Source organism: Argopecten irradians, chromosome 1, assembly GCF_041381155.1.
Source record: "Argopecten irradians isolate NY chromosome 1, Ai_NY, whole genome shotgun sequence".
NCBI lineage: Eukaryota > Metazoa > Mollusca > Bivalvia > Pectinida > Pectinidae > Argopecten > Argopecten irradians.
This window is the reverse complement of record NC_091134.1, coordinates 61,496,454-61,514,694: the sequence shown is the minus strand read 5'-3', so window position 1 is coordinate 61,514,694 and position 18,241 is coordinate 61,496,454. Positions and strand designations below refer to the sequence as shown.

Below are 18,241 nucleotides of genomic sequence, written 5' to 3'. Positions count from 1 at the left end.
TTTATCTCCAAACCTTGATAGAAAATACCAGAAATTATTTCATGCTCCATTTAAACTTTGTATATTACGGTAAACTTTGCATCAACGGATAAAGGATGAATCATTATAAAGTAGAAGGAGAATTACATGTGACATATACTCTGTACCAGCACATCACTAAAAGGTGATGTCCCACCAAAATATCACACACCCATAATAGAAAGTGACTTTATATAAGGAGTGATAAACAAATACACAGCTGGTTTATATGTAACAATGATTTAATGACGGATATGTTTTATCACAGTTGACAACTTTGCGTTTATCAAATATTGAATAAATTAATACTTTATCTTATTTACAAATAAAACACTTTGGTAATGTAACAGTATCTAAAACAATTCCACATTTTTTTCCAACGTACTTGAACATCTTTATATGTACCATATCACTGCTGTTCATAAAGAGATAGTTTTGTAGCAATTATAGTTGACAGTCATTGGAGATTCTGTAGTCTGGACGGAATTAAAACCTAGCACAAACTGTTAATTTGTCTTTTCTATACCAACAGTACAGTAACGGCATGAATGGTGTTGCTGTCATTGTATTTACTCGGGTAACATGTCGTCTCCCAAATCTTCATCAAACATGTCCTCTTCTGGCTTCTGTCCTCGGACAGCTGCAGTTTTAGGTCGCTCCATCTGTGGTCCAAGGGGATCGCTGTAGGATGCATCTAAATAAACCAGATAACAAAATTAAGTTTGGATTACAAGAAAGTCTGACCTAATTGAGCACTTGTCACAATATAGCATTGAATATTATCATAATAATGTAAATGTGACTAAATCATCCTGTGAATTCTGACTTTATTTTGTTACATTGTAAACTCCATTTGATCTGTGTAATAGTAAGCACCAATCTTAACCATGCAGCAATGGTTATACAGTAAGGCTTAAACTTTTTGTTATTTAATCTGAAACACAAGTAATACATTTTAGTACTCTATTCATTCATAAAATGACCATTAAATGATCAAACATTTCATTAATAAATATCTTGGCATATTATGCATAAATCTGGAGAAAAAATAACACAACAACAATTTTTTTTAACAAAATAGAGAAAAAAAAAATCTAACATAATACACGTATAGCGTGTCAAAACAACACGCTTATCACTCCATATCTAATTTAAGCATCAGTAATGAAAGGCTGAAGAAAGTTGCTTTTTTATATAAAGTCTCCAAGTTTTTATTGGGCAAGTACACTTATAAAGTTTGATTCCTTCAAAATTACAGATTTTTTTAATTGAACCATTCTTTTAAGCTTTTCCCTCTCTCAAGATGTTCTTCATATATGTTACAAAGATAGATCAAATGTTAGTCAGTACTTAAAAAAGCAGATCTTTGATGAAGTTGAAAACTATATTCAATGGCAAGGTTTTGGCCAAGTACAAATGATATAATTATATTGCATCTCAAGAATCATATGGTGAAAGATGTTACTAAATTACAATGTTTGAGATTGAGATTAAAAAGCTGTTAAGTTTACATATTGAAGTGACTTTACAAAATAGAGAATCTGTAGCAAGCTAAAATAAATAAAAAACAATATTTTGGCAACATAGAGTTTTAAGTTGGATTTTTGCCAATGTACTTTTTGTTAAAACCAGTTGTGTAAATAGAATCTCACTTTATTCATCTTTATATTCATCACCAGAACAGTCTTGAAAAGATGAATGCAAACTTTGAAAAGGTGTTTTATTATCACCCTCTGTAAATAGTGGGAAACCTGTGGAAGGCCCATAACCTCTGCAAAGGGGAGATAAGCCAATGCCAGAGCTACCACACAATACAGTATATATATATAATTTCAGAAGAGAAGGAATGCCAATAAGAAAGAAGTCAGATTTTGATTGATTCTAAAAAAAAATCCTTGTACCTTGGTATATAGATTTACAATGTCGTGTAACAATAATGCAAAATTGAATTTCTAACACATTAAAAAAATAAACAAAAAATAATAAAGTGATAATGGCTAGTACAACAGAAATTTGAATTTTGTTACGTCAACTAGTTTAGATTAACATCACACAACTAGAGTAGATGAGAATGAGAAAGAGACTTTAGGAAGAGAACAGGTGCCAACACGATACCTACCATTCTTGGTATCCTCTCCTTAATTTAGCAATAATGAATAAATGAATTGATGAAGATTTACATATCATACTGCGTATTAAAAGAATTGAACAAAATATGAAGGCTGAAGCATTTCAATCTAATTATTAAGCAATTTTCATATTTTATATCATAAACATGCATTCACTTGAACATAGGTTTGGAGAAAATATACTACATTGCTTGACACAGTAACATGTGTATTAATCTATTTTGAAGTGATCCCTTGAAGAAATGTTTTAATGACCACAAAGAGATTTCTACCCCTGATATACTGACCTATGTCCTGTTTACCGGACATCTGATAAGCTCCGTCGTCCACATCGTCCAGGTTTGGCCGCCTCTTGCCACCTTTCCTTTGGCCGCTGGTCTTCCTACCACCTCCGCTCTCATCTATAGACGGAATACAAACTGATAAAAGGTGGGAATAAAAAAAGCCTATTTCTTTTATCTAGAACTTAAACAGTGGGAATAAAAATAGCCTATTTCTTTTATCTAGAACTTAAACAGTGGGAATAAAAAAAGTCTATTTCTTTTATCTAGAACTTAAACAGTGGGAATAAAAAAAGCCTATTTCTTTTATCTAGAACCTAAACAGTGGGAATAAAAATAGCCTATTTCTTTTATCTAGAACTTAAACAGTAGGAATAAAAATAGCCTATTTCTTTTATCTAGAACTTAAACAGTGGGAATAAAAATAGCCTATTTCTTTTATCTAGAACTTAAATCGCTATAAAATCTGATGCAGGTATTCATGCTTACAAACTGTCGGGCAATCTGTCAGTTCTGTACTAGAATTTTGTGAAAATTTCTCAAAAATTCTTGATCTTTTTGATGTTGATGAAAAAAAAAAAATAAGTACAATTTCTGTTGATAATCCTGACATAATATTATACCTGTCTCCTCGCCTCTACGGCCACGCCCACTGCCTCTCCTTGTCCCACTACTGGCTCTCTGTAACAGCATGATAATTGTATATGATGAAATAAATCATTCAAGGTGTCACAATCTTACATAGTGACAATGGTATTTTAATTTCAGGAATTCACTAAACAAAACAACTTGTGAAGTTATTCTTTTAGTGGAAAAAAAAAAGTTTACAAATATGCAATGATGACATATACAAAAGATGTATACACATATTTATAGTTTCTCATTACCTGGAAGAATGTCAGAGATAAATGAGTAATAATATCTTTACAATATTGTAGTCTTTGACTTACTTGTTCCCTGATCTCTTTCGTTTTCTCTGCTTTCTTTAACTTTGTGGCATATTCCTGAGCTTCCTTTAGTCCCAGATCAGAACATATTCTTACAAGGAATTTTAGACCTGTAATGTACAACCAATGTCATATTAAACAACAATACAAACAATGGGTATTGTTTTATCATGAAGAAGTAAATTATGTAATGAAGGTGAAGAAATCTAGCTGTGATAAACCCTGGAAGATGGAGAAAGTTGTCCTATTAACAGCTAAGTTCAATAATGGATGGCTAGAGGGTTGGCATTGTACAAGTATTACTGAAACAAATCCTGATCATCTATCAGAAACTGTTTAATTATTCACCAATTCAATATCAAGAATATCTAACAACTGCTTGAAAAATATTGATACCTGACATAACATTTCAATCTATAGGGATAATTTGTGTCATTAGTTATTAGTGTTTTTCTCATTAAATATCAAGAGGATTATTTCAAGGTCAGTGTATAACTTGTACTTACATTCTACATTTTCTGGGAAACGTTTGTGTATATGTTTGTATGTTTCTAAGGCGTTTTGGTAATTTCCACTTCTCCGATGACAACTGGCTATCATTAGTTGCCACTTCACCTGGGCAGGTCTGTAAATACAAAATCAGTTCTATGAAATCAAAAGTTATAACATGGCATCATAATAAAAATCTGTTCCAAATATCTTGTAGAGTAAGTCAGCTTCAATGATAAGAATATAATCATAATGAACAGTTCTCCATCATCACATACTTACTGTACTATACCAGCTCTCTCGAAGTAATGGATGGCTTTTTCACAGAACTGTGAGTCTATGTAATAAGCTCCTAACCACTCTATCACAGGTATGTTAGAGGGGAAATATCTATAAGACTGAAATTGGACAGAAAGGCTCATTTAAACAAAATTGAAACCATTAATGAATCTTCAAATTAACTTTATAATGTTGCAATTATTTTGAAATCCAACCACTTTAAAAATTCATGTGGATCAATTTTATATAAAATCACTCATCTGGTACATCTAAATATTCACCAAGGTGACAATTAAGCTGTAACTTCATTTTTATAATTTTTTCTTTTCCAACCATCTGTACCAGAGGGTATCTTTGCAAAATATGAAAACAATATATAAATAAAACAATCATAGTCTACTTTTGATTTAAGCATTGAAGTGTCTAAGACATTACATACATCATAATAATATTGGAATGCCTGGGATTTGTCTCCCTCATTATCGTAGATCTCTCCAGTCTTGGCCAGTACTGATGTATCTGTGGGCACCACACCTATCAACTGCATGAACCTGGGGAAGATAGTCATACATATATAATGACAGACTTAGCCAATATGATAACATTTTCATAAACAGAAATGAGGCAACTAAAATAATCATATTCTCGAAATTCTATCTGTTTCTTTGATGTCTTGATTCATTTAAAATGAGACTAAACTACCAAATTTATAATCTTTAATGTGAAAATCTGTTTTGGTTGTGATACCTCCTGGTATTTGTATGATGGTAAATAATAAACTGTACCTACCATTCAGTGGCTTGGGCTGTGTCATCTAACTGGTCATGTCTGGTATAGGTCAAGGTCAAAATCATACAGTTTAATCTTGCACATAAAATATAACAACCTTTATAAATCTATACAATAGACTAGACAACTTCAGTGAAAATTCATGATTTATATACTGAGGTAAAGTGTATAAACTTTGTAAATCCTAATCTATGCTGTATGTATGAGGTAATGGGGACAGATCTAAAGGATACATGTCTGCTATCTGGTACATGACTTGTGGACTGTTCCTCAGGATGGCGTGCAGTTTGTAGAAACAGTCGAGTGCATCCTCCAGTCTGTTAATCCTCTTGTTACACAGGCCTGTATAAATAGACAAGAACTGGTGAAACACATTTGATTAAAACAGAGAAATACAGTTCTACAAATGGTTTAACTTTAAAATCGTATTGATAACAAAGGCATAATTACTAGAAATGATGATCTTCAAAATAAACACAATTTGGCAGACTAGTTTGTTTTTGATAGCATTGTTGGGCTTGTTATAAAATAACAAGCATAATTTTGCTGCTGGGTTTCCTTTTAAAGGAAAATCATTCGAAATGCTTCAGAAAGTGACTACTTACTGGACAAATACCAAAGACCTGTCACATCACAGTAGTGTAAAGGTCAAGTGTCTTGTCCTTACATACTGCAATGTATGACAGTACTGACTGAACTACCAAAAAGCTCCTCTGATACACAAATGTAATACCAATCTTAAGGTATACATATAATTCATATATTAAAAATGTAACCAGTTGACTCCATTTACTACCTATTATACACTATGGGATAGTAATAGGCAATGGTGTCCTATTAAAGGCATTATATGTACTACTACTGAACAGATAAAGGACTCATTACAATAGAGATTTGTGGATCCACATGTGGCTCTCATATATAAGGTGGAGACTTACCCAGGTTATACAATGCCTCTACACATGATGAATCATTCTGTAACGCCTCCTTGAAGAACTCTCTGGCCTTTTCAAAGTCACCTCTTTTGAAGACAACATTTCCCTTGTTGACAAGAGCTGAAAGGATACAGGCAAGTCAACAATGAATATTATCATAAACAATAGTGTTTCATACATGAACATAGCTATTATTGCAGTATCTCCAATACTAGATACTGTGGTTTCTTGGGAAAAGATGAATAAGTCTTTTATTGGAGTAGGGAATAGACAGCTCACATACACTAGACAATGATGTGACATCATCAATACATGCAGTGCCCATTGTTGACGGCATCATAAATTTTGATGCATCAGGACATTATTGTGATGATGGCATTAAAAGAACACTTCTTAACAAGCAAACTTTTATTGTTTTTTGTTTAATTATGGGAGAATTATAGTCAAACATGCTTCTGTAAGGTGGATAGGGATATCTCAATCCTGGTCAAAGAAATTAGCTATTGAAAATCAGGAAAGAGTAACTATTCCCCAACTGCTGAACACGAAACAAGAAGTACTCAGATAGGTATTTGGACTGACCTGCCGGGTTGTAACGATCTGATGACATGGCTAACTCAGCGTACTTGTCCGCCTGGTCAAGGTCATTCTCCTGTACAAATAAAATCAATCAAGTTATATATCTGGTAACAATTCAAATTATTTTTTATAGCTGATATTGTTATATTATACAAACTATATTGAATGTTTTTTATTGTGATAGCAAGCCACAATGCTGGAGAGAAAATGTGATCACTGATACCAAGAACATGATATATATACACGGGAAGGGTGATGACACACAAATTCTGAGGAATGTTTTAAATATACCCAAGTTTATTTTGATATACATCAATTTTGCTCATTTCCTCATTCATAACTTAGTCACTTAAATATCCTGATCAGTTTGTATCAGCATTAGTATAATTGAAATTGAATATCTACAAAAATCATGCAGAACTTGTTTAAAGATAAGAGGCCCAGAGGGCCTGTATCGCTCACCTGGTTTGTAATGCCAAGTCATGTTCTGAATACAGGTTCAATGTTTCTTTTCTGAAGGAATTTGAATATTTACCTCTTATTTACCTATTGGGCCCCGCCCCTCCTGCCCCCGGGGGATCAGGGCCAAAATTTATACAAGTTCTGTTTCCCTTCCCCCAAGGATAATTGTGGCCAAATTTGGTTTCAATCCATGCAGAACTCTAGAACAAGTAGCGATTTATAGGATTTACCTCTATTTCCCCTATTGGGCCCCGTCCCTCCTGACCCGGGGGGTCAGAGCCAAAATTTATACAAGTTCTGTTCCCCTTCCCCCAAGGATGTTTGTGGCCAAATTTGGTTACAATCCATGCAGAACTCTAGGACAAGTAGCGTTTTATAGGATTTACCTATATTTTCCCTATTGGGCCCCGTCCCTCCTGACCCGGGGGGTCAGAGCCAAAATTTATACAAGTTCTGTTCCCCTTCCCCCAAGGATGTTTATGGCCAAATTTGGTTACAATCCATGCAGAACTCTATGACAAGTAGTGATTTAAAGGAAATGTTGACGGACGGACGACGGACGATGGACGCCGCGCCATGACATAAGCTCACCGGCCCTTCGGGCCAGGTGAGCTAAAAATGAAAACAATGGACTGTAGGAAATAAAAACACATGTTTGCAATGTTCTCATACATATTTCAAGAGCTGATCCAATAACGTAAAATGTTTTCTTGGTTAATATTTACATACACGTGCATTATCTACACAATCTTTAAAACATTCAAAACTTGAGTAAAATATTTTCTTTGTAATCCATCTTTGATGAGAACACTGGTAAATGCATGTGGTAATATTACCAAAGGTAATATAGGCTGCAAATGTCTTAATATCTAAACTAAATTAAAACAAATATGAAACAAATTTAATCAAAGTTTTTACAACTAGAAATTCATCCAATTCAGACTTTGTGGATGAGAGAGTCCCTGATACAGATTTGATATAATTGTGCAGTGTGATACCCTCCACCTTCACACCATACTAACTAAAATTTGGTGCCAATGGATTTGCTTTAAACAAATAGAAAAGATTTTTTTAACTAGAACTGCCAAAACATGTCACTACTGTCTTCATATGAAACATCATGACGGACCTTTTCTTAAATTGAGGTCAAATGTAAAATGTAGGCAACAGTGACCTAATTGCAGATATGCAACATACACAGCCTGAACTAGGTGGACCTATAAACAAGTACCAGATATTCAAGTGCCTTAATGTTATGGGAGATACAGCCTGGATAAGCTTTTTCTTTATTAAACAGAAGCCAAAGGTAAAAATAAAGGCTGCAGTGACCTAGTTTTGGCAGACCCCTCCTCATCTTATCAAGATTGATCTATACAGTATATACCTAGTATGAAGTTCCAATGTCTTTAGGTGAGAGAGTCAGTTGGACACAACACAAACCTATAGTCCCCTCCCACTGTTGGGCTGATATCATACCAAGGTTAGTGGAATGTACATTGACTAAATTCCCTCTATGTTTTTTTTACGCATAACAATTTCTTAATCACAAAAAAATATTTGAAATATGAATAATAAATTGTTGTACAGGAAGCAAACATGAACATTCAGCAAAAAAGAGAAATATGAAAAAAAAAACAAACAAAAAAACAGAAAGAAATAAAAACTACAGTGCTATTGTAAAAAATACCTCTCCATGCTGAACACGCCATTGTTCAAAAAAGGAAAGAAATGCATTTCAAACAAGCTATTTATAGTCACAGCATTCAGTGATACGTGTAATATAAAAGCCAGCTAGTGAATTGCTGCCTTACAGGTTATTATAGCGATCATAGTTAAGGTTGTTCTTAATCAAATCTAAAAGTAAGAATACATTGTAGCTATGACAAGATTCTGATAAATAAATAGGTCAACATTGTCTAGATAATAGCCAAGATGTGAAGTCAAAGACATTATAATTGCAAGTACTGATTGATAAAATCATTTCATTCTTCCACATCTTTTTACCTAAAATAATTATATGATTTTTATGAAACAAGTTGAATTCAATGATTTTTCAGAACTAAATTGTTGTATATATATTAAACTTCCTAAAGTTTCCAAATTAAGGTGTCTTTATTGAATAAGTATAAATATAGCAATACATTAAGCTCCCCAGTATGAAATGTTACTGTGTGATTAATATTAAATCTTCTAAAACACACATTTAGTGAGTGATCAATGCTGTTTATACAAGTGTTAACCACTTAGTATGGTTTACTGATAAACAAACATGGTGTACAACAAGCACAAGCTCTGGTTATAATGTACATTCAAAATATGTATTCTTTTTCTTAGAGGGTCAACAATATTTTAAGAAATATAGTCTACATCACATGTACACTTGGTGTGGCATGTTTAATTATCAGGTGGACAAGTTATATTCTAAATGGTAGTGGCCTTTCATTCATCCTAAATCTTCAATGGTTATTATCACTGTCATTACAATGATATGGTTACTTCACTGTCATTATAATGATATAATGAAGTATCTGTGTATGACAACTTAGGTACATGATGGTCCTTAGATGTACAACTAAAAAATAATTCAATAACATTTACATCTTGTGATGTACATTTGTATTGATTTTTGAAGTTGGGTATATATATATATGAGTTAGGTGTGGCTAGTATAAGGGGCGGCAGTATCATATGTATGAGATGGGTGTGGCCTTTAGATGAGATTGGTGTGGCCTGTATATGAATATTGAGTATGTCATGCATTAAGTGGGTGTGGCCAGGCTGTACATACCAAGAAGTAGAGGAAAGACAGATTAGTGGCAGCAGTGCTGGCCACTTTGGAATCTTTCTTCTCAAATGATTTCAATGTTTCAATGGCCTGTAAATATATAATACAAAGAGAAAAGTCAGTAAAAATTGATGGTATAAAACAAATGAATATATCAATCAAGCATTAAACTTCTGAAAAAAGTATAACAACTTCAATCTAAACAGAAGCTGATAAAGCTAAATTCATTAACACTGACAGCTGGCACAAAATAGATATTGTCATATGAGGAGTGATAGGTTTGGTGACATACCAAATTGAAGTCCTTCTGTTTGAGATACATGATTGCCTTGTCGATCTCCAAGTCATGGGCTAGGTCTACGTACTGGGAGGTCTTAACCTGTTCCACACACCTACAACATAGATAACAACATAGAAAAAAACATCAACATTTTAAAATTATACACATAGAAATAATACACCAATATCTTTAATTCTATCAGTGAGATTTTAGAATTTTCAAAGTGTTGTACTTTGTATTGGCAGCTAAGAATAAAGCATCAAAAGATCACTTTTAGTTTCACATAGCTTACCAGTCATATCCCGACGCAAATGAGGTTTCTATCGCTGGAGCAATGATCTTAGCAGCTGTCTTTATACAGTTCTCAGCCTCGTATTTCCTATACAGAGAAAGATATGAAAAATGTTAATCTTCTCCCCAAACCAAATAGTCTTTACTAAAAAATAATCATGAATCAAACTTACATTACAACAAATATGTTAGTCTAAGAATACCATGCAAGGGGAACAAAACATTTTGCAATTTTCTCTCGGAATTATATGATACAAGGAAAAACCTGTTGATTGCTCTTTATTTGTCCCTGCAAACATTTGTCTACCTATTTGTTCCCCACATATCTCTGTCTATCTGTGTTTCCCCCAAAAATACCTCTGGCTCTCTATGTATTTCCCCCTCCCACCTGTATATATATCTATTTCTCTTCTTCATCTGTCTCTCTATCTACATGCCTCTGTCTCTTTATCTATTTCTCCATATATTTCTGTCTCTCTCTATCTATTTCCTCCCCACATACCTCTGTCTCTCTATATATTTCCTCCCAACATACCTCTGTCTTTCTATCTGTCGTAGAGGATCATTCTTTATCACCTCCAAAATCAGGTTATAGTGTTTGTCGTCCTGAAAATCACAAAATTATTACAAGTAAATGTATTTTAACACAATCACATACAGTGAAAATCCCAAGTACAATGGATGGTGGTAAATAACAAAGCTTCAAGATATCTAAACAATCGAAACCTAATAAATAATACTCTTACCATTAGGATTAAGGATCTCTGAATAATCAAAACCTGACACCTAATCTTGCCATTTTACAGTTGCTATAAACAAAATATATTTTAGGTTGAAATTGATTTAGAATGGCTAGTTAGTACAATGATAAATTGACCCCTCCTCATTATTGCTACAGATACAAACAATTAGAAAAAGCAAGTGGTGCAAACATATAAAGTGCAATAAATGATTACCACTGAAAATATTCATCTACATTAAGCTGGCACTGAGTTTAGTGCAGTTAATCAATATGTTATGTGTTAAATTTGAAACTTTAGCCAATCCTCATGCCAGTATACACACCCCATGAGGAAGGTATTTATCCTCATCGTCCACTTTGAGATCCACAGTAAGGAGTTTATTAAACGCCCTCTTCATTTTTTCGCGGTCTCCCAGAGCAAAGTAACACAGGATCAGATTAAATCCTGTCTTAAAGCTTGGGGCCTCCGACATAATGTGTTCAAATGATGTGATGGCGTCTGTATACTGCCCCATCTTTACAAACACAATGCCAATATTCTGCATGATCTTGGTCCTGTACAGGAAATAACACAAATCATGTACATAGTATTTGTAAATCTTAATTAGCAACATACACCACAAAAATTTTCATAAGCAATCATACTTTGATTAACAGCTGTAATGAATTATTCTTTGATCTCTGTACTTTTGTGTAGAATCTCTGTGTTGTACAATAAGTATGATATTTTTACAACATGTATGTGGCTAAGACATGGAGGTAAAGCTCTGATTGGTCCTCCTTCTACTGACCTCATCTCCTTGTGAGAGTTTGGCACCTGATCCAGAGCCATTCTGTAATGTTTGATCGCCTTGGGGAAGTTTCTCTGTCGGAAGTAAATGTTGCCCATGTTCACCTTTAACCGGCCTGTAATGAAGAACTTCATATCAAACATTCTGATCTATATTTTTTAAAATATCAAATTAATGTCTGCCCTTACATCTAATGACTTTTTTACTAACAGGTGATATCATACCAATACAATAATCAATGGTCAGTGAGTATTCATAATCTTAAACATGATAAAGTATGATCTTAGTCAAAGGTTACATTTTCTAACAGAACTTTGATTTGACACCCCCTAACTTAAAGAGCCAATGGTATCAAGGAAAAACACATACCAGCATTGCTGAACATCTTGTTTTTGACGATGACTTGGTAGGTGTTTAAAGCCTCGTTGAACATTTCGTTAGCCGCGTACTGATTGGCTAAGTTAAACAGAACCTGTAAACCAATAACATTTCTCTAAATATTTACCTCAGTAATCAACACAAGAGTAACCACATCCTTTATCTGTTGAGGAATTTCTACATTTCAATGCATTACATTGTAATGTTGTGGTTCAAAAAACATGTTTTTTTCTGATTGTGATCAAATTATAATTTTAAGTACCAATATCTTTCATCTTATATTTCAATCTAACAAAAACGTTAAAGGGTATTTAAACAATTCTATCAATTATGAATCAATTTAACAGGAAGAACTTGCATGGTATAGCAGTAATTAGGCTATAACACAGTAACTTACAGAGTAGGTAAGATCCAGGTTAATCTGATCTCCCATCGATTGTTGTTCTCGCTGACGGACCAGCACTCGTTCTTTTCTCCCTGCCTCCTTTGCCTTTTCTAGACCCTGAAACCAAATAAAGCAGGTTAAAGTAAATAACATCTCCCAAGTTCTATTGAATGATAATCATGTACTTAGAACATTTCTAAATTACAGGTATCTCGGCTATCAACACCACTGTAAACCTATATAACATGCTGTGTTACTCCTTATTACTCAGTCAGTATGCTAACATCTCAGTAGGCAAAAATTCATTTTTTGATTCATTGAAAGATTTGAAGATTTGGTATTTTGCGGTATATAATGTATCAATCTCTATTGAATTTTCCATCGATTGTTAACAAAACAGCTGTCTTTCACCAGAGTGCTTCGTTTCCATTCCACTATAACTTACCAGACTGAATTCCCCTCGACTGTTGGCGAAACAGCTTTCCTCAATCAAAGTGTTTACTTTCTTTTCAAGCTGTCTGATCTTCTCCTCGGGACTGTAAACAGAATTATATATACATATATTTTTCATTTTCCAAAACAGTTCAAATTTATTCAAATGGAGTTTTATTTGAGCTTTGATTTTCAAAAATTAACAACTTTGGGGAACTTCCAAGAGATAAAAAGTATGAAAATCCATAGATACATGTAGGATGTAAGAAAGGTGAATGATATAATTACGTTTCTTATATTGATAATAAGAAAAGTACTATGCTGGTGTCCTTCAATAAAAGCTTTCAATTTTACATTATTAGTTAAGTGATAATTTTAATGTTTTCCCCACCTGTCCTCTGGTTTAGGCTCTAATGGAGGTGCTGGCCCCTTATTCCCTTGATTCATGGGGTCGAACCCTGCCCCTCGGTTACCCACCGACGTGTAACCTGCTGCTCTGACAGCTGTCATTGGTCTGGCCATGTCGGTGCCCCCAGCAGCTACAGCACCTGTCTGAAGACGGCCCATGGATGAAGGTATTCCTGCTCGCCCTTTGGCTGCTGTACCTAGTCTCATTCCAGCACCAGCCCCTCCCACAGCTAGGCCACGGGAGGCAGTCTGTAGTATAGAGCACACAATCAGGACTCATTCATTCTATACATTTTACAGTAGTCTATGATTATAATGACATTTCAGATATAAAACAACTTTTAATATCATAAGAAACAACTTCTACAAAGAAATATTCATACTGGTAGTATAACAGTTGATAATTGCTCACTGAATAATATCTATATAGGTACATGTATTTACCTTCTCAAAGTTTTCTTGGAAATTCAAAATAGTACATAGAAATGATAAGAATTTTCACTTTTTTACATGAGCAAAATAACAATCAACAAACAATAAAACAATAAAGCTGCAACAAACAAACAGTTATGAAAATAACGAAACAAACAACAGAATGGCATAAACTAATTGGATATTATTGTCAACGAATTTTCGTATCAAAATCAACTTACAAGTTATCCAACATAGAACAGAAATGGAAAACAGTATAATAACCATACCCCTCGGGTCAGCTTAATACGCTTGATAGGCTAGCAAAGGAAATCATCATCAGCTATCTTACATATGAATTATTAGGAATGTCACTAAAATGTGTGTACAACAGTCTAGGAATGATAATGTCATGAATGAAATCTTTATATTCAACTATAATAATTCATTAATGTTTCTTTAAAATTGCATTGAAAATAAGTAATTGATAAACAAAACAAGAGACCTCAATGAAAGCTTGGCACTAACAATTGAACAATATTTGTTAGTCAAAGGAAGAAGGATCTTTTCTCTGCTCCCTTTTAAATTTCCTTTAAAGCATTTGATAAACTACACATAAAGTCTACATAGCAGTAAAAAACTTCAACCGACTTATATAATTATGACCATGTGGTTTTCTAACCAGTCTCAGAAACTTGGAGTACAATATGCATAACTACGCAACAAGGATAACCTACATTTGAGAAAGATTCCTTCAGTTCTTTCTAAGAAATATGATTTTTTTTTACGGATGGATGGATAGATCACTGATGAAAGGAGATTTGAATAGTCCATTATCTGATGATGGTGGGATAATAAATGGACTGGTCATCTTTAATTTACCAAGTATCCATGAAATCCAACTCTTTGACTTAAAAAACCTTGCACTCATTGACTCAAACATCTTGCATTGTTATTTTATAGAAATCCAATAAGTTTTATCTGTATTTGAAATCACAAGATTTACTCACAGGTGGAGGGCGTCGCCCATGACTGGTTCTCATCACAGCCTTCTGGAAAGTGGAATCATGTTGTAGATCCTATAACAAAAGAAATGTAAACCACATGTGACACTATCAAAAGTACAACTTCTGTAAGTTTAAATAGTACTTCAAACAGGACCTGGTATTTATCATTAAATGCAGAACTAGACTGAAATTGATGTACTGGTACTACTATGTAAGTTCTCTTTTATGTCTTAATATAATAAACAGTATATCAAATCTTATAGTGACCTCCAAAATGTTTATTACCTTGATGACCTCTAACCATTACATTTAATAATACTGACTTTTAGTTAAATTCACTTGAATAGTGACCTTGGTTTTATACAGTGACCTTTCTTTTATATAGTGATCCATGTATAATATACCTCTGACCTATACATAATGACATCTGTATAACATAATGACCTCTGGATATGCTACTAATGAATTGACCTCTGACCTCCATATACTGACCTCTGTATCTAAGGTAGCATTGTAATCATTAAATCCAGAATAGATATCCTCCTCATCTTCACCAGCTAGATGGACCTGTTCCATCATGTTCATTCGATTCATACCAGGATGGCAGATCTGTAATACACCAACAGTTGTGTTGTTACAATATCAGCCCAAAAATACAGACACTATCATCTTATTCACATGATTACCTCCCCTGTAAAAGACTCAATAATGACTAGTGTTTAATTAAAACATTATAATGGAAATTATGTATTTTATAATACATGCATATGCAAGATAAACACAATTTTACTCTCATCAATATCATCAGTTTAAACAATAATTATATGAAGGTGCTTGATATGACACACAAGTGAAGGGATGTGGGGATTTTTGTGTCCACAGGAACAAAATAATGATAATCTGATTCATGTATCTGGTATGTTTTTTTTTAAATCCAAGTATTTCTACCAAATTTAAATTAACTGTTTTGACTCATATACGTCAAGATATATAATATTATAATAAAGGGAGAAAGGTTATTTCCATGGACACTAGTGATTCTGAACAGAAAAAACAGCTGGTTTAAATATTTCATAACAATAAAAATGAAAACTTCAATAGTAACTTTTGAGTTACACATTTTTATTTCTATTCCAGTACAACTTCATGTATTACCCAGTGAACTGGTAGGTCATTAGTCAAATAAAAATGTTAAATGTCCTTAAAATAAACATGGACACAGAAATTTGGATCTGATATGGACAAACAATGAACATTAATTACATATAGATACATAAGTATCTCTATAACGAAATAGGAACACAACATTTAGAACTTCTACTCACAATTCCTCTTCAGACAAAATGGTGTTCTGTACTCACCAGAAACAAAGATCAGCAAATAATTCTTTATAAAGATCTTACTTATATACATTTAAATCTAACAAACTACTAAAATAATACATTATTAAAAGGCTACACTTTGCCATGTGTACATTTTTCTGTAACAAACTAAAGGCTTATAATTAGCTGCAATGGTATAGCAATGTAAAACACAATGGATGATTTCTGACAGACTGCAGTTGTCGATATCTTATCCTAGACTTAGTGTAACAATGCTCTGTCACAAAAATTAAACAATTAACCTTTTTGAATTCTTAATTTGGAGATTCTAGATCAATAGATTGAGATGATTTTGTTGTTGAAAATGGAGACATTGCAAGAACAATCATTTCCAAGGAAATTTTGATCATGTGATATGTAACATCTATTTTTGGTACCAATCGCATGTTAGTAGGTCAAATATTGATTTTTCATGTGGTGGAGACAAATGCTCGGTCACCCTTCTTTTAACAAAACAAAAGGAAGAAAATAAATAAAACTGATGGCAGTGCGTTCATAATTATCTAAACTGTATGAAAACATCAACAATGAAAGAATTTGTGGTTGTTAACAAATGAAATTCCATTAGAAATAAACAGGTGCTTGGAAAGAATTATCCGATGTCCAGTTGCTGACGGCTGCTTGCGATAGTGTAAAAAGCATAACCAAAATATGGACCCCAAGTGATAAAAAGTTAGTTTTCAACAAAACTACAGATTTTTTACCACTAACTCTTTTAATCACTTTTTTATAATTGTATTAGCAATACTTCTTGTCATTTTGTATGATGAAATGCCTTTTTATTATTTTTTCCCCAACTTTTTTTCAAGTGAAACCTCTAAAAATGGCACAGATTTTTCGACATTATTGTCTAGCTGCTTACATATAAAATTGTACATCCTAAAATGGCACTACTTATCGATGGAATGAAGAAAATAACTGATACAAAGAAATCAAAATGATTATGGCAACAAGTTATGAGGATTTTCAATTTCAAAACTATGTGGAAATATGCGATAGGCGACAGAGAATTGGTAGTGACTGAGCATTGGTAGCGCGAGTCTAAAGACTGCTGAAATAACGACTGATAGTAACAGTGTTTGTGTTTAATATACGCGTACACACAAATGTAAAACGATCATTTGTGTGTGTATCTAGGCCCCAGTTTCACAAACATAACTTGAATAAATCCCTCATACTGTAAGAAAGCATTACATTAGGCCTACAGTTAAGGGAAAACTCTTAAGGAACTTCCCAAACTTATGTAATGCTTTGGGAAACTTTCAATAAAGGAATGTATATTAAACCGGCGCCAGAAATTGTAGACACTTATGGTGAAGATTTAAAATTTACTATCATCATGACATCTCATCTGTCAAATCCGAGTGTAACCAACCTTAGGTTTTTTATGGTGTTGGTTCATTTTACAGACGTCCATTACATACACACATCGATATATAAAACATATCGTTTAAATAAATTACCATCAGAGTGCTGACACTTTTACACTGGTTTAAATAAGAGAATAAAATCGCATACCTGTGTTTGATTTTCACAACATCAAAGTGTTGTGAAGCTTTCGCATGGAATGCACTATCCCACAATTCCTGAGCGACGCATTCCGGAAACGGTGAGATGGCAACATATCGCCCCAAAATTTGTCGCGTTCGATTCACGTGTTAACTTGTTAACAGGCTCACGCAATCTCATTTTATTTTTGAGTTGCAACGCATGAAATGATTAAAGAAACCATTCTGTAGAATAATAACTATTATATGGCAAAACGAATGTAAACATCGTTACTGACAATATATGTTTCTAAAAATAGTACAAACCAAATATAACGTTATACTGACAGTACTCGGAACATCTCGCGTGTCTTCATTACACTGCTTTGTTAATAAATGTAGCAATAATTGCGAACAAGTAATCCCTCAGACATTAATTTGTATTTGATATACATGTATCGTCATTAGTAAGTATCAATCACAAAGATACATGTACCATGTATTAGTTCAAATAAATGTGTAAAATCCTCTGGATCTGGCTACAGGTATCTATT

At 33.4% G+C, this 18,241-nt stretch overlaps 1 protein-coding gene across 5 annotated transcripts; it reads right to left on the bottom strand.

The window, feature by feature from the left end:
• Positions 1-242: 242 nt before the first annotated feature.
• On the bottom strand, positions 243-17,850 carry LOC138336554 (intraflagellar transport protein 88 homolog). Of its 5 annotated transcripts, XM_069286077.1 has the most exons (27): positions 17,719-17,806; positions 16,144-16,169; positions 15,311-15,427; positions 14,822-14,890; positions 14,102-14,131; positions 13,384-13,649; positions 13,006-13,096; positions 12,573-12,677; positions 12,167-12,269; positions 11,798-11,912; positions 11,330-11,561; positions 10,800-10,870; positions 10,266-10,352; positions 9,986-10,085; positions 9,697-9,783; positions 6,450-6,519; positions 5,871-5,987; positions 5,166-5,274; positions 4,933-4,971; positions 4,583-4,694; positions 4,147-4,262; positions 3,882-4,000; positions 3,379-3,485; positions 3,052-3,109; positions 2,435-2,548; positions 2,138-2,155; positions 243-712 (listed from the first exon to the last, which is right to left on the bottom strand). In XM_069286077.1, the coding sequence occupies exons 3-27, from the start codon at positions 15,410-15,412 to the stop codon at positions 588-590; spliced, it is 2,562 nt and encodes an 853-aa protein (XP_069142178.1). In that variant the 5' UTR covers positions 15,413-15,427; positions 16,144-16,169; positions 17,719-17,806; the 3' UTR covers positions 243-587. The 5 variants fall into 5 exon arrangements, with proteins under 5 accessions (XP_069142178.1, XP_069142171.1, XP_069142186.1 ...); XM_069286070.1 differs by lacking the exon at positions 16,144-16,169 and having other exon boundaries at positions 17,719-17,850; XM_069286085.1 differs by lacking the exons at positions 2,138-2,155; positions 16,144-16,169 and having other exon boundaries at positions 17,719-17,850.
• Positions 17,851-18,241: the final 391 nt, after the last annotated feature.